General features: G+C 50.3%; 1 protein-coding gene across 1 annotated transcript; it reads right to left on the bottom strand.

Moving 5' to 3' along the window:
• Positions 1 to 200: 200 nt before the first annotated feature.
• On the bottom strand, positions 201 to 9,355 carry KCNK18 (potassium two pore domain channel subfamily K member 18). The gene is made up of 3 exons (XM_037132857.2): positions 9,136 to 9,355; positions 6,810 to 6,938; positions 201 to 979 (listed from the first exon to the last, which is right to left on the bottom strand). Exons 1-3 carry the CDS (start codon positions 9,353 to 9,355, stop codon positions 201 to 203), a joined length of 1,128 nt encoding a protein of 375 aa, XP_036988752.2.
• Positions 9,356 to 19,213: the final 9,858 nt, after the last annotated feature.

Here is a 19,213-nt window from a genome sequence, read left to right as displayed (position 1 = left end):
TTGGACTTTGGGGAAGGGTGACAGTTTTTGTCTATGTCCTGACCCTCACGCAGGATCTGTCTCCATGCCACCAGGCCTCTGATGGTGGGCCCCAGTGCCACTTTTTAACAACACTGCCCCAGACGCCAAGGCAAGGAAATGGGCTCAGTTACCATGCATCTCGTGAGAGGCGGTGGGGCCTTCCTGTGTTTGCAGCCTTCCTAGAACTTCCCTCTTGTGAAGAACAGCATGAGGTTTTTGTAAATGTGAACCAGCCTGTTCTGCACCAACTTGAAAGCGATGCACACAATCTCCATCCCGATGATGATGTAGAGGGAGAAAAACAGGAAGAAGTGTGGGTGCTGCAAAGCGATGTCGCCAAACCCGATGGTGGTCAGCGTGACAAAGCAGAAGTAGAAGGCGTCCTCGAAGTCCAGGTGCTCCTCCCAGGTGGGGAGGATGGCGGCCGCGCAGGAGATGTAGGCGAAGACCACGAAGGCGATGACGGGCAGGGGCACGTCCAGCTTCTCCACCTGCCGGCCCACCTCATCCAGGTTGCTGATGACGGAGAGGGAGAGTCCCGCCGAGGCCAGCTCGGGACAAGAGGTGCTCCTCTCCACAGCCCGCGTGGGCAGCTGCAGTGTGTTCCGCTTCTCTTGACCGAGAAGCCTCTCAAGCAGCTCCGTGTTGCTGCTCAAGGCTGAGGAACACCTGGGTCTGGGGTCCTGGGGCTCTGGGCCGTCGATGATAATCCTGGGGACGGTTTGGTCTACGGGCTTGGTGTCAGGCCTTCTCCTGGAAAGCAGTCGGGAGCACCGTTTGGAAAGGGGAGGGCAGAGGAATGGGAGTTTTCGGAACCGGTTATAAGACGTGGATAGGAGGGTGGCCAGGATGTCACCTGTGTCCGAGAGGACCAGGACCATCAAGGGGATGCCGAAGAGAGCGTAGAGCATGCACACGTACTTGCCGAGCCTGGTGACGGGGAAGATGTGGCTGTAACCTGGAAAAGAAGACACAGTCGGGGACTGTCATCTGCTCTTCCCGCCCCCCCCCAAAAAAAGCTTTAAAGAGATCTTCTATGCCTCCTTGGCATAGCATTTGATACAATGCATTGGCAAAGATTCATCTTGAAACATCTGTCCACCTGTCTAACATTAGGCCTGCTCTGGTGGGGGCGGGGGGGCTAGGGGGTGATACCCAGCTTCTCTTTAGGGTATAGAGCAACTCCTGTCCAGGTCGTTGACCTGAAATGTCCTTGGCAGGGGACAAGCACATGTTTAAGAGTGAGCAAACTGCCTTTCACTCTGCCATGGCCATCTCTGAGTGTGCGTGACGAGCCAGCTCACTTAGAAGGACGGCGTGAGCGCAGGTGAGAGGGTGTGGCTGGCTTTGCGATCTTGCCCGCCACCTCCCTCACCCTCCAGAAGCTGCCTTTGTCCTCCCTGGGATGCCTGGGCCCCTTTATGTGTTTCTACATAATAGGCAATTACTAGGTGCCAACGAACGATGTTACAGCAGGGAGCACAGTATTCGGGACAGTGGGAAGTTGGAAAGTGAATCAAATACAATCGCTGTCCTCAGAGCCTCTTGTGGTTTAGTGGACAAGACAAACATGTCCACAAAGAACGGGGATCCAGAGTCTTACCAACCTCGGTTCAAATCCCAGCTCCGCCGTTTACTAGAAAGTTACTTGACTACTCACATCTTCAAGTTCCTTATCTGTATCATGGGGGTGACAGTCCCTGCTTTGTCTATTGACTAGCAGGAAGGATTGCTTGGGACCAGAGCCCAACACATAGTGGGCGACTGATGGGTGGGTGTTGGTGTCCTCACCCTCGGGAGTGAGTAAGCGCTGCCTGCTGAGCACCCACGGGGGGGGCTGGTGTCAGCCTTCACAGGTGGGTGTTGTTGTCACCATTCGCAGATGAGGAAACCGAGGTTCGGAGACACAGAGCAACCTGGCCAAGAGCGCCCACGTGATGAAGAGTGGAGCTGGGAGCCAAACTCCCAGAGCTGCCGGCTCCCAAGCCAGGGCTCAGTGTCCAACTGCGTCAGGACCACCGAGGGGGCAGAAACCTCCAACCAGGGAGAACAGGTCATCCAAGCAGGGGGACGGGTGGGCTGAAGTCCCCCTGCTCTCCAGGAGCCCCCGCACTGCATCAGAGCAGGCGATAGGGGCGGAGCAGAGGGCGGGGCGGCGGGCGGGGGCGGAGCAGAGGGGCGGGGCGGGGGCGGAGCACTGGGCGGAGCAGGGCCATCACGCTCCACTGCACAAGTTGTAGGATCTTCTGAATGGGCGGCGCCCACTGACTTCAACAGAGGGAGGAAAGCTTCTGCCTTTAATACCTGTGTTTAATTTTTGATGTCATGAAGGATGACATGACACAGAAAACTCAGCCCAACTATTTAAACTAACTTGAAGGTAAGTGCTAGGCTGGCTGAGCCCCAGCTCCTCCAGGGCTGCAGCTCACGAGGCGAACCATCGGGCTCTGCCCTCGGGGAATGGGACGACGCTCAGGTGGCCATTTCGGCAGGGTTCTGGGCGAAGGCAGTGGCCCTGGGTGGGTCTCATCAGCTTGCGCCCATCCCAAGGCCCGCCATGCCACCCTGACTGGTTGCAGAGGTGCCATGTGATTGAGGGCGGGGCAGTTAACTCTGTATGTGTGGTCGTATTGTGCGTGCATACTGGGTGCTGACTGCACATGCTGGGGCCGCAGTGGTGATCGAAGTAAATGTGGCGCCGAACCCTACCGAGCTTCTGGTTTAGTGGGAGTTCAGATAAAAGCCAAACTCCACTTAGCAAACACAGAATTACAGATGGTGATCAAGGACAGGACATAAAAGAGCAGACGGTTGGGTGAGCGATTAGAGAGAGCAAAGGCACCCAGCCTGGATTTCACATTTATTGAGCACCTACTATATGCCAGGCTCTTGTGTGCAGGGTTGGGGGTACACAAGGAACAAGCAGAGGTTGTGCCCTCTGGGAGCTCCTACTTGAGAGGGAAGGTTGACCTTGAGCTCAGTTCCCCCTCCATTCCAGCAGGATGTGGCAGGGACACAACAGGTGTATGCACCGGGGTCAAGAGTGGGCACCACACTGGCTAAACTTCCCATCGGCATCCCAGGTTTGTGCCGCCGGCAGGACTTGCTGCGACTGTGCCAAGAGTTTCCATCGCCTCTTCCCTCACCCGCCCCCAGCCCCCACCTCCTCCCGGAAGGTCTCCAGCAGCTCCCTCCCTGCCCTCAGGGACAGGAGATCACAGAAGTGGCTCCGGACAGCCTCTCATCCAGGCTTCGGGGAAAGCCTAGAACCACTGAGGGGACCGTGGTAGAGGCGGGATCTAAGGAAGAAGGTGGACAGGGGACTAAGGTGCATCATGGATAGAATGACCAGATGCCCAGTCTGCTCAGGACCGAAGGGTTTTCCAGAGTGCAGTTCTTCTGGTGCTAAAACCAGGGCAGTCCCAGGCAAAAGAGGCAGCTGACCGGCGGTGGAGGAGGGTGCGGAGAGATCACCTGGAGCAGGGCGGAGGGCGCTGGGCCTCTCACATCCGCATCCAGCGGGAGCTCAGAGGCCCAGCCCTGGGTGTCAGGGAAGATCCCTGTGCCCCAGCGTGTCACGGGCGCCATAAAACCATCGGCCCTTCAGGATGTCAATAGCAGCCACGAGGGTCCCAAAACAGAGGCCGCCCTGTTTCCCAGACAGGGCATAACGCCCCAGTTCTCACGCACCCCTGGGAAAGTCAGGAGATACTCTCCAGTAGGAATCCTCGGCCTCAGGTATGGGGACCCAGGGTCAGACCGTTTTGTTTGTTTTCTAAGGAAAAGAAGGTCACATTTCTTGCGGGATTTATAGAGTAAACTGCCTTTTGGAGTCAAAACTCCTTGCATAGCAAAACCCCTGATGCTGGCAACCCCCATTATTACCGCACTTCATGGACTAGGAACAGAGAAGTCAGGTTGCCTGCCCAGGGGCCCACAGCCCACCCCCAAAGACAACCCCCCAGTGCACATGCCCAACCCAGTGCTCCCCTTGGCAGAGGCGGGCTTAGGAAATTATAAGTGAAGTCTCTGTGGCTGCCTTCAGGTGGGTTATGTTTACAACCCAGAATATACGCCACGTTGTGGAAAATGCATTAAGGAAGCAAGTCTCGGAGAGCACCCAGCCCCAACAAAAGGGCCGTATTAGCTGTCCCAATTACTGAATGCTGAAATGCATAATGGCGCATCATACCATTTCTTATAATGCGTTTGCACATTCCACCATGACCAGTCCACTCCACTTAGGCTGTGAGTATTTAATCGCCCATGCACTTAACTTTCTAATCCAAGGGGGCTGACCCATCTGGAAATGACTGGTGATTGACCCACTCACACCTGTCAGGTGTTCTTTCCCAGCATCCAAGCCAGGTGCATTCCAGGCGACCCAGAGCCACAGGGCAGGAAGCTGCAATGCCAGCACGACCTCTGAACACCATTATCGATTATAGGCAGTGCAGAACTTCCTCTACCATCCTCTTCCAGCTGTAATTACTGGATGGCCTGATGTCCTCCTTAATGGACTTGGGCCGTGGGTAGTAGCATCACTTTCTTGGGATCAGAACCAAACTAATGCGTTTCTGTTAGATCAGTGGTTTGCAGCCGGCTTCCATCAGCACCACCTGGGTGGCCCCTCGAAAGGCTGATTGATGCCCAAGCCGTCCCTGGAGATCCCGCTGGAGAGGCAGGGGGTAGGGCCCAGTCAGGGGAGCTAGTGGAAGACATCCGGGTGATCTAATGTGTAACTGGGGCAGAGAACACCGCATCAGGTCAGTGCCTCTCACATGTCAGCCAGTGTCCGAATTGCCTGGAGAACTTGTTCAAACATACACCATGGAGCCCCATGTCCATAGTTTCCACCTCAGAAGGCCTGGGATGGGGCCTGAGAATGAGTTTGACCTTCTAACCCATTCTCGAGTGATACACATGCCGCTGGTCCAGGATCCACCCTTCGCTAACCATCGCATTAGGTCAGTGGGACCCAGTGGAGGCAGTCGTGCCCTCCACAGACATTTGTCAATGCCAGAGACATTTTTGGCTGTAGTGACTGGTGGTTACAGTGGGGGGAAAATGTATCCCTGGTGGATACAGGCCAGGGACAGTCCCCACGGCAAAGAATTAGCAAGGCCAAGGTGCCAATAGTGCCGAGGCTTAGAAATGCTGCCTTGGATCAAGCGCCGTAAGTTCTTGAGGAAAAGCAGACACTAAACCCCATCCTCTCAGCCCCCTTGCTCATCTCTGGTATCTTCCTTGTAGGTGCTGCTCCCCATAACTGCCGTTCCCTCAAAGTGTCCCCTCGAGCTGGAGTTTCCCTGAAAAAAGGCCAGCTGTGGCCAGCCTCTGCCCCAGGGCAATGGCTGACCTGTCTGAGTCGCAGCCCCTGCTAAATGGGACAGGAACAGCGTCTAGCTCAGAGGGTTGCCGTGAGATATGAGTAAGAGAATGCACGTACAGCGCGTTGATGCCCTGCCTGGCCCTGGTGAGTACTCGGTAGTGTAACTATTACTGTTATTCTTTCTGCCCATGACCGTGACGGGAGCGGCACTCAGGAGAATGGGACCAGTGCTGAAAGAAACCACCTGGGGGTGCTGGTCACCCTAAAATCCACCTCCCCACCCTGCCCCTCGCTGGGCACCCCAGTGCTGAGTGTCTCCCCCAGGAGGCGCCCCTGGAAGGCCTCAGCCTCCATGTCCTCAACCATCAGCTCCATCCCCAGGTCCAGCGTCCTTACCACCAACCCCCAAGGGCACGGAGCCCACCCACCCAAGCTAGAGACCTGGGCATCCTCCTCCTCCTCCTCACCCTCGTACCCACCCACGGCAGACTTTCCTTCAAGTCCTCCTTCAGCCCACCCCTCTTCCCACCCTCACGACCACTGGCCTAGACCAGGCCACCGTCATCACCTGTGGCAGAAACCTGCCTCTTGGTCTCTCTGCTGCTAGCCTTACCCACCCCCCGGCCCACCTCCATGCTGCAGCTGGAGTAGTCTTGCTAGAATGCTGGGCTACCATGTCCTTACCTTGCTTAAAACCCTCTGGACAGAGTCCCCACTGTCCTGACATTGAACCCGGCCACCTCAGCCCAGAGGCAGGGCCGTCCCCTGGTCCGAGCCTCCTCCCTCCCTCCCTCACCTCTCTTCATGCCTGACTTTGCCTCCTTACAGTGCCCCTGGGTTTTGTGCTTTGGGGCCTTTGCCCATGCCATTCGCTCAGCCAGCAGTGCCCCCTTGACACCCCGCCTTCCCCCACCAGATGACTCCCGCTCCCCCTCTCCAACTCCTCTGGGCTGTCATCCCCTCCAGGGGGCCCTCAACACATGCTCCCCCCTGACATCCTGCCACCTGGGCCTCCCCCGCCCTGGGGCAGCCGCCCCAGCTCTGTGTTCCCACCAAACCCTGAGCGCATTGCATGCTGACCCAGTGTAGCTGTCCCGAGTCCTTCTGTCTTGCCCAGGAACCTGGGGTTGGCAAACGGGATTTTGTACAAGAGCACCCAGCCGAGGGCCAAGAAGGGGCTAAGTTCTAGCCCACACCTTGCTCCCTGAGGTCTACACCCAGGCAGGGGCTGCACCCACCTGAAGGAAGGGTCGCCTTTCCTAATTTCCACAAAGGTGCCTTATGGACCAGGGGCAGGGACCCTCTGTCCCTGACCTGGGAACCAAGCCCACCCATGCACAGCAGGCCTAGCACAGGGTAGGCCCTCCACACTGAGTGAACCGAACACCCCAGCATCCCCTCCCTAACCCTCTCCCCCAGGTCTTTCTGCCAGGCCCAACCTTGCCCTTGAACTCACCCACGGTGCTGATCACTGTGCAGCAGAAAAAGAGCGAGCTCAGGAAGGACCAGTCTGTGGACCTGTTGAACCACTGGTGCTTCATCGTGAGCAGCAGCTTCCTGAGGTCCAGCTCCCTGTCTTCCATAACTCAAGAAAGAGATGACCAGTGTGAGGGACAGGGCTCTGCTCTGTCCCAGGGGAAGAGGGGTCTTCCCCAAGGACCAGCAGGCCCCCCATCTTGTGGCCCCATCAACACCAAAACTTGGCTCTCGGAGCCCTGCTATTAAATGTCTCTGCAGTTAGGTCCTGCTCCGGCACCCAAGGGAGCAGCCTGGGGGGGTGGGCGTTCAGCCTGACTCAGCTGTGGAATCTCAGGGTGGCCTTAGAGGGCTTTCTGGACTTTCTGGGCCTCTATTTCTCCCACCTTGTCAAGGGGCATATATACAAACCTCTGCCCTGTCTCTCTCCCCGGGTTCTGGTAAACTGAAAGTACAAGGCGTTTTGAAATGCAAACCGTTATGTGGCTGCAACCCGCACCCCCTCCTGGAGGCAGTTAAGCCTGGTGAGGTTTGCTCATTATCCAGGAATCTGTGGGCTGCAGCCCCCTGAGGATGCCTGGGACGCATGGCACAGGCAGGTTTGGGAGCCCTGGCTCTTCAGATGGCTCTTCTGGCTTGGCAGCCAGCGGTTTTGGAGATCCTAGAAGCCACCTGCCAGACTCTGGCACCGTGGGAAGAGGATGTGACAGAGGAGGAAGTCACTACTCCTTTGAGTGGGCGCCAGCCTGGGAATCCAGATACCTGCATGCTAAACCCAGCTCTGACCCTGACTAGTCCCCCTTGGATAGCTGCAGATAGGAAGCCTGCTTCTCAGCCTCAGTTTCCCCATCAGGGAGGCAGAATGACATGGTGGTGACTAGCTCTGGCTCTGGAGTCCAAATGCTGGGGACCGAATCCCTGGACCCATTTCCCAGTGTGTGGCCTTGGGCAAGCTGCTTAACTCCCAGCACCTCAGCTGCTTAATCTGTCAAAGGGGGACGTTCCATACCCTCCTCAGGGGGTCAGTGTAAGGGTGAAGTGTGCTGATGTGTAAAGAGCATTTGACCCGGGGTCTGCACTCAGCCAGTACTTACCAAACATTTTAACCTCCACTGACAATCTGGACAAAATGGGGTTGAACCAGCTCTGTGTTTCTATTCCATTCAGTGCCTCAGAAGCACCCAGGAAACTTTTTAAAGATTAGATTCCAACCCAGCCCAAGAGAGCATGATTCAGTTGGTTGGGGAGGAGCCTGGGAATGTGCATTGTAGACAAGCTCCCTGAGTGATGCAGATGCCTGGCCAGGTTTGGGAAGCCCTGAACTTGGGGACAGTCTGGACCCAGTGGGGCCTGAGTGTCCAAGCAGGGGCAGTGGCAGAAGTCATCTCCCAGGCTGGCTGAGCAGGCGTGTGTCTGTCCAGTAGAGACACAGAGAGAGGTGGGCGGGGGGGTCTCCACGGAAGGGAGACTCTGCCTCCCATGACCAGCATCTAATCAGCCCCAGCTGACAGGACATGCCTCTAGTAGAAATAAGTGACTGAATACAAGCACAATCCGGTGGGGACATATATAAAGGGCCTTGTGCCTTCCGAGAGGCTTCATGTGTATTATCTCATCCACTTCCCACAGGGTCCAGTGGTTGTGGGCCCCCTTCTGTCTAGCACACTAGGCCCAGAGAGGCCAACAGCTCTGCCTGGAACCATACAGCCAGCTGGGAGAGCAACAGAAACTAGAAGCAGTCCCCAAGGTCTTCTGACAATCCCTTCCCAACCCCTACGTTCAGCAACAGAAAATGCTGTTTGAAACAGAAAGTGGGAGAGTAGGGGGGCAGCCTGCTACGTTGGGGGGCAGGTCCAAGACCCATTTGGATTATTCCTTGATCTTTGTAAATTCTGATCCCTGTAAACTGAATCATGGGGTGAGGCAGGCACAGCTCTGAGGACCAGCCTTGGAACTCCTAGCCCCAGATTTGGTCACCCATGTGCCCGCCCCAGAGCCTGCTGGTCTGGGTGGGGCTGGGAGCTGAGGCCCAGGGAAGGGAGTTGGCTTCTCCAGAGCAGCTCTTGGGTGCTCAGCGCTTTTTTCCATTCTTCACAGCAATCCACCTAGGCCATTATTCTCTCTACTCACAAAGGAGGAAACTGAGGCTCAGAGAGGAGAAGCCACTGGCCTAAGGTGGCCTAGGAACAGGGAGGCTACATGCAGAGGGCTCCCAGACCCAGCCTCCTGCAGGAGAGCCCTTGGCTCTCCGGGGTCTGCCCGCACCCATGGAGAAAAGGCCAGCCCTGCCCAGGTGAGCCACCTACCAGTTTTGTTGCATTGCAAGAGGAAGCAGAGCTCCTCCAAGAACTTCTCCAACTCCCCATCACCTGCCCCCAGGTCCTGGCCGCCCTCGATGGCTGAGAACAGCAGGGCCCCCACCAGTGCATAGGTCACTAGGGAGCAGAGAAAGCAGAGGCGTGGGAAGAGTTTCTCCAAAGCCTCTTGGTAGCACTTCCTGGCCCGGACCGACCCTGCAGCCTCCATCCTCCCAGTAGCTTGCAGGATATGAAGTGCTGATGGGAGAAGCAGGAGCACCCAGGCCCCGCCAAGAGGAGGAGAGGGGAGAGGTGGGAGGGCCCTGGGATTGGCCAGGCTCTGAGCTAAGTGGATGGTGCATGCATTTCCCCCAAGGACTCAGGAAGAAGCCAGCGCTCATGTTCAGTTCATCTGAGATACTCAGGCTGTTCCCTGCCCCCAGTGCCCCGAATTACTATCGATCCACCAAGTAGACATGCGCCCAGCAGCCTGGCCAGCCCGGGAGTTGCCTGCCCTGCAGGGGCTCTAGGAAGAGGAAGAGGGCGTGGTGGTTGCTTGTGCTCTGGCCTTTCCCATCCTGAAGCTGTAGTTTTGGCTTCCAGGTACTGAATCTGGCTTTCGGTTTTTAGCCAAGTGATTGTCCTTCCGGAGAGTTGTCTCTGGGTCTCCTGGGCAGGTAGTAATAATAGTAATCAGTGTGGCCTTTATCCTTTGTGAATCTAATTATTGGTTCCAATTCTTCACTCCCCTGTAGCCCTGGTCTTGGCCTCACTGTGGGCAGAGCGGGCTTCCTTGTCCCTTAATGTGGAGCTAGCTCAGGTGACTTGCTCCAGCCAATCGGGTTGGTAGCAGACATAACCTAAGTGGAGGCTTGAAATGTGCTTGTGCCCTGTCTCAGCCACAGGCAAAGCATGACCCAGGGGGCAGATGTGAAGGCGTGTGCGCCTTCAGACCCCCTTCAGAAAAGGGTTTTATGGGCAACTTTGAGGAGCATGGTTGTCACCCCCTCCAGCTGTTCGTTCTTTCTGGATTTGCCTCAGCTCCAAGTCCCCTTCTGGGGACACTCCTGACAGGCGACTGAGCAAGGTGAGGGTGCTGTTCCGGTACAGGGTGTTAGAAGGAGGGGAGGTTGTGCACGTTTAGGGCAGAGGGTATAAGGGACCTCTCTGTACTTTCTGCCCAATTTTTCTGTGAATCAGAAGCCACTCTTAAAATATCACCTATTTATTTAAAAAAATAACTTACCTGATGGGTTTAGCTGAAGACTGGACCCACCAGAGGATAGAATTAACAAACTCAAATACAGGTAATAATCCAGTCAAGATGAAAAGCCATAAATGTTATTTACCCTCTCACCAGAAAAAAAAAAAAAAAGACATATGAAAAAAAATGTTAAAAAAAAAAGAAACTGCCCTGGCTGGTGTGGCTCAGTGTATTGAACGCCGGACTGTGAAGCGCAGGGTCACCAGTTCAATTCCCAGTCTGAAAACACACCTGGGTTGTGGGCCAGGTCCCCAGTATGAAGCAGGCGAGAGGCAACCACACATTGATGTTTCTTTCCCTCTCTTCCCCTCTCTCTATAAATAAATACAAATCTTAATAAAAATATAAGAATAAATTAAAAAAGAAACTGGATGCCAAGCAGCAAAGGATAGCGATCTACAAGGGAGGGGAAACCAAAGAACGGACCCCTAGGGTGGCCCCAGCTTACCGCCTTCACGCAGTTTCCAGGCTGTGGCGGAGGGATGCGGGCTCACGGTGGGGCTCCGTGGGTTCTCTGAGTTGAACAGAATGAGCTGAGAGTCTGGGGAGACCAATGCAGTTAGAATTACTAGGACAGAGAATACAGGAAGGCAGAAAGCTTCACAAGGCAAGAGCCCTGAAGACCTGCAAAGGGTGCCCCCACCCCAAAAGTATTCAGCAAAGGACTGATCAACACGGGCATGCGAGGAAACAAACAAAACCCAGGAAAAGAGCTGTCCAAAGTCCAAGAGGGCAGCACAGAATAATGCCTCGTAATCACGTAGTGCTGGAAATAGTGCCTGTTCTCACCAGTCAAAAACCTTATTTTTAAAAAGCCTAAAAACTCACAACTCCTAGGGCAATGGGTGGGGTACTCAGAAAGGTCATTCCTTAATAGAAATGAAATGCTCTTGAGCGCTACTCTGAGTCACCTGACACCAGAAAGCAGTGACCTGACAGGGTCAAACCGTGTGCAAGTAACCTAACTGCGTCCTAGAACAACACTCAAGAAGACTTACAGGGATGTAAAAATGTCCAGCACCCAGAAAAGTGACCATCACAATCAAAGATTACCAGGAATGCAAAAAAAAAAAAAAAAGCAGAGAAACATGATCCATAAGAGGAATGGAATCAATCCATCAAATCCAGCCCAGAATAAACATAGATTTTAGCATCCATAGAAAGGCACATTACAACAGTTATTATTATTGTGTGTCATATATGCAAAAGTTAAGTAGGAAAAAATTGAGATATGGAAGATATTTTGAAAGACCCAAATAAAACTTCTAGAGATGGAAGCTACAATATATAAGATGAAAAATAAAATAAATGGGATTAACAGAAAGATAGCACAGAAGAAAACATTGGTGAACTTGAAGACACAGCAATAGAAACTACTTAAAAAATGAAATAGGAGTAAAAAAAGGTGGAGTCCCAAAAAGGAGGAGGAGACAAAAAAAATATTTAAAGAAACAATAACTAAATACTTTCTAATTGTGATGAAGCTATAAATTGACAGATCTAAGAAGCTCAATGAACTCCAAGTACAAAAACAAGAAAAAAACACTAAAAAAACTACACTAAGGTGTTCAAAACCAGCATTAAAGGGAAAATCTCAAAAGCAGCTGGAAGAAAAATACATGCTGTGTGTATTGTTGCTGTAACAAACTACCACAAGCTTAAAGGGCTCAAGAGTCCAAATGAGTCTCAACTGGGTTGAACTAAAGGTATAGAGAGGGCTGTGCTCCTTTCTGGAGGTTCAAGGGGGAGGATCCATTTCCCTGCCCTTTCCAGCTTCTAGAGACCCCCCGTGTTCCTGGGGTTACACACACTTCCTCTAACTCTAAAGCATTGCTCTGTGCCTTTCTTCCATAGTATCATCTTCCTCTGACCAACTCTTTTCTTCTTCCTCCTCCCACTTTTAAGGACGCTTACAATTACACTGGGCCCACCCTGATGATCCAGGATAATCTCAAATTGGCAAACTTAATTCCACCTGTAACCTTCATTCTCCTTTGTCATGTATTCTAAGATATGCACAGGTTCTAGGAATTGAGATGCAAATATTTCTGAGGGGCCATTTTTCTGCCTATTACTTTAGGTAAAGAGGAACTAATATAAGAATGATGGCAACTTTCTCACCAGAAACTATGCGAGTGAGAGAACAATGGAACAGCATCTTGCACTGAAAGAAAAAAATATCAACCTCAAATTCAATATCTAGCAAAAATATCTTACAAAAATGAAATCAAAATAAAGTCTTTTCAAACATACAAAAACTGAAAGAATTAATCACCACGAAGTCTTCATTATAGAAATGTTAGCCCAGGCCAGATGGCTTAGTGGGTTGGAGCATTGCCCTGTAAACCAAAAGGTTGAGGGTTTGGTCCCCTGTTGGGGAGCAAGCAGGAGGTAACTGATCAATGTCGATGTTTCTCTCTCAGATTGATGTTTCTTTTTCTTTCTCAATCAAATCAATAAACATATCTTTAGGTGAGAGTTAAGAAAAAAGAACAGAAAGGTTAAAGAAAGTCCTTTGGAAAGAAGGAAAATTATACCAGATGGCAATCTGGATCTGCACAAAGGCATGAAATGGGCAAGAAATGGCAACTTTGTGGGTAAATATATTATTCTTGTTCTCATTATTTAAATGTTTTTAAAGATACTGTATTTTGTTGTGTATAATGTGCAGTTTTTTTCCCAAAATTTTTAGGGAAACATAAGGGTATACATTATTCATGGGTGGTACTGGTACATAAAATTTCTTGTACCTTGTGTCAGTTCTTGTGCTTTGTAATTATTTGTCACATAAAATTTCTTGTACCACAATATGTTAAAAATTAAAAGCCAAAAATCCTTTCTAATACAAAAAAGTATCTAAATATAAATAACTAATTAATTCAAAAATTTAAATGATTTTTTTCCTGACTATTTGGGCAAAAAATGTGGGTGTGTATTATACATGGTGAAATACAACAATTGACAGTTTAAATAAACCAATACCATTGTATATTATGGAGTTTTATAACATTGAAATGACTGACATTTATAACTTCTAAATGTTATGACAAAAAGTGAAATACACGGCAATAATAGCATAAAGGCCAGGGTGAGGAAATGGAGATGGGGTGTTTTGATGTTCTTACACCACTTGTGAAGCTGTATAAGATCACTTGAAGGAACAGTCTAATAAGTTAAAGATGTAGAATATGAGCCTTAAGTCGGCCACTAACATAATGAAAGACTTATATCTAATAAGCCAACAAAGAGATAAAAATAATAAAATATTCAATTAATCTAAAATAAAGCATAAAAAGCAGAAAGAGGGAACAAAGAACAGATGAAGCAACTAAAGAATAAAGAGCATGAAGATAGACTTAAACCTAACCAGAACAATAACCACATTAAATACATACGATTAAACATCCCAATTAAATGACATAGATAGTCAGGAGGGAGAAAAAAGCAGGATGCAACCGAATGCTGCCAACTAGAAACACACTTTAAACATAAAGACACAAACAGGCTACGAGAATGGAGAAGTGGTCAGTGCTGTGGGTCAAAAGGATGACTATTTAAGATCAAATAAAGTAGGTTTCAGAACAAAGAAGATTACAGAGATAATGAAGGTCATTTCATAATTTTAAGTGTGTCAATTAAACACTAAGACATAACAGTCTTAAATGGTTTTCCTCCTAAGAACAGAGCTTCAACATATATGAGATAAAAAGTAGTAAAATTCAAAGGGAAATGAAGAAATCCACAATTACACTGGAAATTTCAACACATCTCTCTAAATACTTTATACAAGTAGGCAAAAAGTCAATAAGGATACAGTAGATTTAACCCACACTATGGAACAAGTTGGCTAATTGACATTCGTAGAATGACTCTCCCAACAAGTGCAGAATGTAACCCCTCCTCAGGTGCAAATGGAATGTTTATGGAGAGCAGTCATATTCTGGGTCGGAAAACAAGACCCAGTGAATGTATACGGATCCCAGCAATACAAAGAATGTTCTTTGGTCACCATGGTACTAAATTTTAAAAATCAGTAACAGAAAGATATTGAATAATACCCAAAGATTAGGAAACTAAATATCATGCTTCCAGCGCCCACAAGTCAAAGAAGAAATCACGAGGGAAATAGCATCTCGAATGGACTGAGATGAACGTACGACAGACAGATCAGTGTTGTTACGATGATGCTAAAGCGTTAAGTGTGGCAATGAGCCATTATGGGTGTTAAGCAGAGGAGTGACATGCTCAGATTTCTATTTTTAGAAGATCAGTCTAGCAATGGAGTTCAGGAGGAAATGTGAAGTACTAAAGAGGAAGTAGGAAGCAGGACATGACACCAGCCAACTATTTCATCAATACACATGGAACGCCTGCTCTGTGCTAAGCACTAAGCCGCCAAGGCAGTAACAGTGAACAAGACACAGTTCCTGCCCTCAAGGAGCTAACACTCTGGTGAGGGGAGAAAGAGGAATAAATGCATAAGTCGGTATTAAATGTGGCAGAATGCTGGCGGGAGGTGGCGGACGGTCAGAGAGGTGGAGAGGCAGCTCTGGCGAGGCTGGTCTGGAAAAGGCCTCTAACCGAGGAGAAGGAGCTGACTATGCAAAGATCCAGGATAAGAGCTTTAAAAAAAAAAAAGTTGCTTTTTTTAAAATTTATTTTTTATCCTCACATAGACATTCTTTCCATTGATTTTTAGAGAGAGAGGAAGGAAGAAAGCAAGAGAAATACCAACTGGCTGGCTCCTGAAGGCACCTCGACCAGGGATTTGACCTGGGATGGAACCCGTAACCTTTGGTTTACGGGATCATGCTTCAGCCAACAGAGCCACACTGACCAGGGCCAGGATAAAAGCTTTTAAGACGAACAGAATGGCCAATGCAAAAGCCCGAAGCTAGGAATGAGCTTGGTGTGGCAGAGAAAAATGCCCGGGTTTCTGGAGTACAGCAAACAAGGTCCATTCTTCCCTGAAATCTGAATTTTTAATAGTTAGCGATGCCCGTCCACTCAAAGGTGAGCAGAGGTCCAGACCCTGAAAACAATGAGCACTCGGTCTGCAATTTCTCCAGCCTGTTGCTCGTTTCTGAGACTGTTCCTCAAGGTGAATAATTTATGCCACTTACTGATCCACATTCCTTAAGGGGCCGCGGTGAAAGGAGCCCAGCTTCCGCGCGCGGCGTTTCCAGCAGACAGGCAGTTCCGCTGCCCTGCCACTGTAGTCTGAGAGTTCTCCAACTGCAAACGCCCCACCATGCACACGCACGTTCATCAAGACCATAATATCTTTGATAGAACATAGATATGACATAGGAAAAGCAAATTAGATGTTGAAGCCTAGCCCCTTACAAAGACCTAGCAAGCCTCCTCGGGGATGTTTCCTTATTCTGCCTCTAATACCCTGAACCGACCCCAGCTTGTCATGTGACTTTGCAGTGCCTCCCAGTGGAGCTGGTGAGTATTACATCCCCTCTCCGTTAAAGCTGAGCTTAGTCCTGTGACTTTGGCCAATGAAATGGTAGTAGACGTGATGCCATAAGAGGCTTTAAATTTTTTTTATTTATTGATTTGAGAGAGAAACAGACATCAATTTGGTATCCCACTTATGTATGTCTTTGTTGTTTAATTATTGTATGTGCCCCAACCAGGGACCAAACCCATAACCTTGGCATAGCGTGATGCACTTTAACCAACTGAGCTACCCAGCCTGTGCCTTTTTAACATGTTCACCTGGACTGGTGTGGCCTCCTGGGCTGCTGCTATGCACCAAAAGAGGGCATACTCTGGGAAGTTTGTCCCACAACCTCCCACCCCCACGCCAAGCACAGTCACACCAGCCAGCCCACAAATCTGTGGCAGAGCCAGAGAAATAAGCAGGGAAATGCTAGGAATTGTTAGATCCTGAAGTCTGTCATCCGCCCTCCTAATGACACATCATTCTAAAGACTCGGTTCAGCAAAAAGTTAGGTACAGCCCTGGCCGGCGACTCAGTTGGAGTGTTCACTGTCCCCTATGCCAAGAGTTTGCAGGGTTGATCCCCAGTCCAGGTACATATGGAAGGCAAGCAACCAATGTTTTTCCTTTTCTTTCTCTACCTTCCTGTCTCCCTCAAGCACTACACCAGCACTATTCACAACAGCCAAAAGGTGGAAACGACCCAAACGCCCAGCAGTGAACAAGCGTGGCGTGTATGGTAGGGAACATTACTCCGCTGTGAGAAGGAATGAAGTGCTGCTTCAGGCTGCAAGGCGTATGAACCTCAGAAACCTTAGGCCGAGTGAAAGAAGCCACATGCGAAAGGAAGACTATTGTGTGGCTCCACTTTTATGAACTATCCCGAATAAGTAGGTCCATAACGAGGGAAAGCAAATTGGTGGTCCCCAGGTGCCAGAGGGGATGAGGACTAGGTATGGGGGTTCGGGGACTTCCTTTCGAGATGATGGAAGCATTTGGGAGCTGCATGGTTACGTAACGCTGTGAATGCACCAGGGGCCACGAAACTGTTCACTCTAAAAATGGGCGACTTCCTGTTTCCACAGTGTAGTGGTTGTCACGCTCGCCTGAAACCGCTGACTTAGGTTACGTACTTGTACATCTTACCTCAATACAAAGAAAGGATTGTGTACATACCACCAGGATGTTTAATACCCTCGAGTACCAGCGGGCAGAGTGCCCCCTTTAAAGTAGGGGCATGCCAGGTCCGAGAAGCTTGCAGGTTTCAGTGAGTCCATTTGGGATGGATTTAGGTCATTTGGTTGTAAATCTGCTTGAAGATTGCCCCCACATTGCTGCCTTGGTGTAGCACCAAGGCATTATGGGGGTGAATGACAAAGGCATCTCGTCTAGTTCCAGGCATCTGTTCTTCCCAGGGATGAGTAAAGCTTTGGGGACATTACCCACCCACTTTTAAATCCAAGTTTATAAGGCCTTATCAACTGTTGAATTTCTCATCACTAGCCTTCTAAATTAGATTAGCTGCCACAAGGGGGCAGTGGTGTCCAGGCTAAGGCCTCACCCATTAGAACACAAAGCAGAAATCTTAAGTTTTCATCAGTGAGAGTGGTAGCAAATATCCCCAGGCCATTGAACACATCATCAGCTATTTTTTATATATATATCTCAAAGAGATATTTTTATATATATATATATCTCTTTGGAGATGTGTGTGTATATAGTTGGAGATTTTATATATATACATGTATGTCTTTGGAGGGATATAGATCTATGTATCTTTAAAGAATATCTCCAGCCAGGTTACCTTACACATACAGTTACCGGGCTCAGAGCAGTTCGGTGACCAGACCAGGACCCAGAGGCAGCATGGAACCCCGGTTACATTTGATGCCTTTGCTGCCATAGCCTCCTGCTCTCTGGAGCTTTTCTAGAATGTTCAGCACAAGTCATGTCTGCATGTTGACATGAGCACTTCCCACTGTTATTTCTCTGGCCCATATCCCTTTCAACCCCACTGCTGCCTTCAAACGCCTACCCCAGCCTTAGTGAAAGAACCCGGAATCTGGGCTGGTGGTCTGAGAGCTGTGACTGGGGACGAGAGTGTCTGTGCAGGGCTGATGAGCTGCCAAAGCCACCGCCATCTGTGGAGACCTATAAGAACGCACACAGCATGGGCCAGGCAAAACAGGGGACGCGGTCAGTCACCCAGCACCAGCCTCGGAGGTGCCTTGCAGTTCACCTTGGGACCCGCCCCAGGTCCCCAGTTCCTCCAGGACATGCTCCAGTCAGCAAAGCCAGCGCTAGATACGGGAGGGAAGGAGGATCCTCCCAAGGTGATTAAGATGCCATCTCCGCACTGGAGAACCTGCCAATTGGGTTGAGAAACTGAGATAAATCTAGGGAAGTGTATAAAACGGCACAGAGCACATTTCCAAGTTCTCTGCACAAATCATTCATTCCATGACACTCGTGTCCATCAGCAGGGCCAGGCATCTGCGGGAATTCAGCTTTTAAGAATCCAAAAGGATGGCAGCCACCTTGCAGAGGGTGACAGTTGACCCTCTGCCATGCCACTCAGACGGTACAGCGTCTTTCTTTCGCTTCCTTCCTCCTGAGCACTCAGGAGGCCTCTACGCCACAGACCCCCAGCAAAACCCACAGAGCTCGATTATGTCTGATAATTACCACCAGAGGGAGCTCGAAGAACAAGTCTGACTTTTGCTTCCTTGGAACTTAGTGAAGGGAAGGGGTGATTCTGCTTTCTGCTTCCAGCAAGTCCAAAGATCAGTTACAAAACCCTAACAATTTTTTAAAGAATTAATTTTTAAAGAGGGGGAATGGAGATAGGGGGAGAAATATCGATGTGTGTGTGAGAGAGAGAAAGAGAGAGACAGAGAGAAACATACATAGATTGGGGGACCTGGCCAGCGACCCAGAATCGTACCCTGACCCGAGTAGAACACGTGAATTTTTTGTTTGCAGCCTAGCACTCAATCTACTGAGCCACACTAGCCAGGGCTCAAACCCCTTAACATTGTAACTTCACTACTGATTTGTGTAAAGAATTCACATGACAGAATGATGCCGGGTCTGCACAGTTACAGAATGACTGTCCTCTATCGCGGTTTCCTGTGACTATTTCAGGCTCAGATGGTCCCCAACGCAGGAGCCCTGCCTTTATACTCTACATGCAGGGCTCGCTCGCGGAGGTGGGACCCCAGAATTCTCCCTGCCTGGATTCACTGCCTGGGAACTGCTTCGCCAGCCGGAACTAAAGCCAGACTGTGCCCAAAACAACCGCAGCAGGGCCAGCCCCACCCCTCGGGCTCCGTCCTCTTCTCCAAGCTGCCAGTGAACATGTGAGAACACAGA

The sequence above is a fragment of the Artibeus jamaicensis genome, unplaced genomic scaffold (genome assembly GCF_021234435.1).
Source record: "Artibeus jamaicensis isolate MK-2021 breed Jamaican fruit bat unplaced genomic scaffold, CSHL_Jam_final contig_490, whole genome shotgun sequence".
In the NCBI taxonomy this organism is placed as follows: domain Eukaryota; kingdom Metazoa; phylum Chordata; class Mammalia; order Chiroptera; family Phyllostomidae; genus Artibeus; species Artibeus jamaicensis.
The sequence above is the reverse complement of the archived record's forward strand: the minus strand, read 5'-3'. Positions and strand labels throughout refer to the sequence as shown.

Bases quoted from the DNA above. Each gene is read 5' to 3' on its own strand.
- KCNK18 (XM_037132857.2), bottom strand. From the start codon at position 9,355: ATGGAGGCTGCAGGGTCGGTCCGGGCCAGGAAGTGCTACCAAGAGGCT. The intron at 6,939-9,135 runs GTAGGTGGCTCA...CTCTTTCTTGAG, and splicing joins CTTGCAATGCAACAAAACTG to TTATGGAAGACAGGGAGCTG. The intron at 980-6,809 runs GTGAGTTCAAGG...CTTCTTTTCCAG, and splicing joins CACAGTGATCAGCACCGTGG to GTTACAGCCACATCTTCCCC.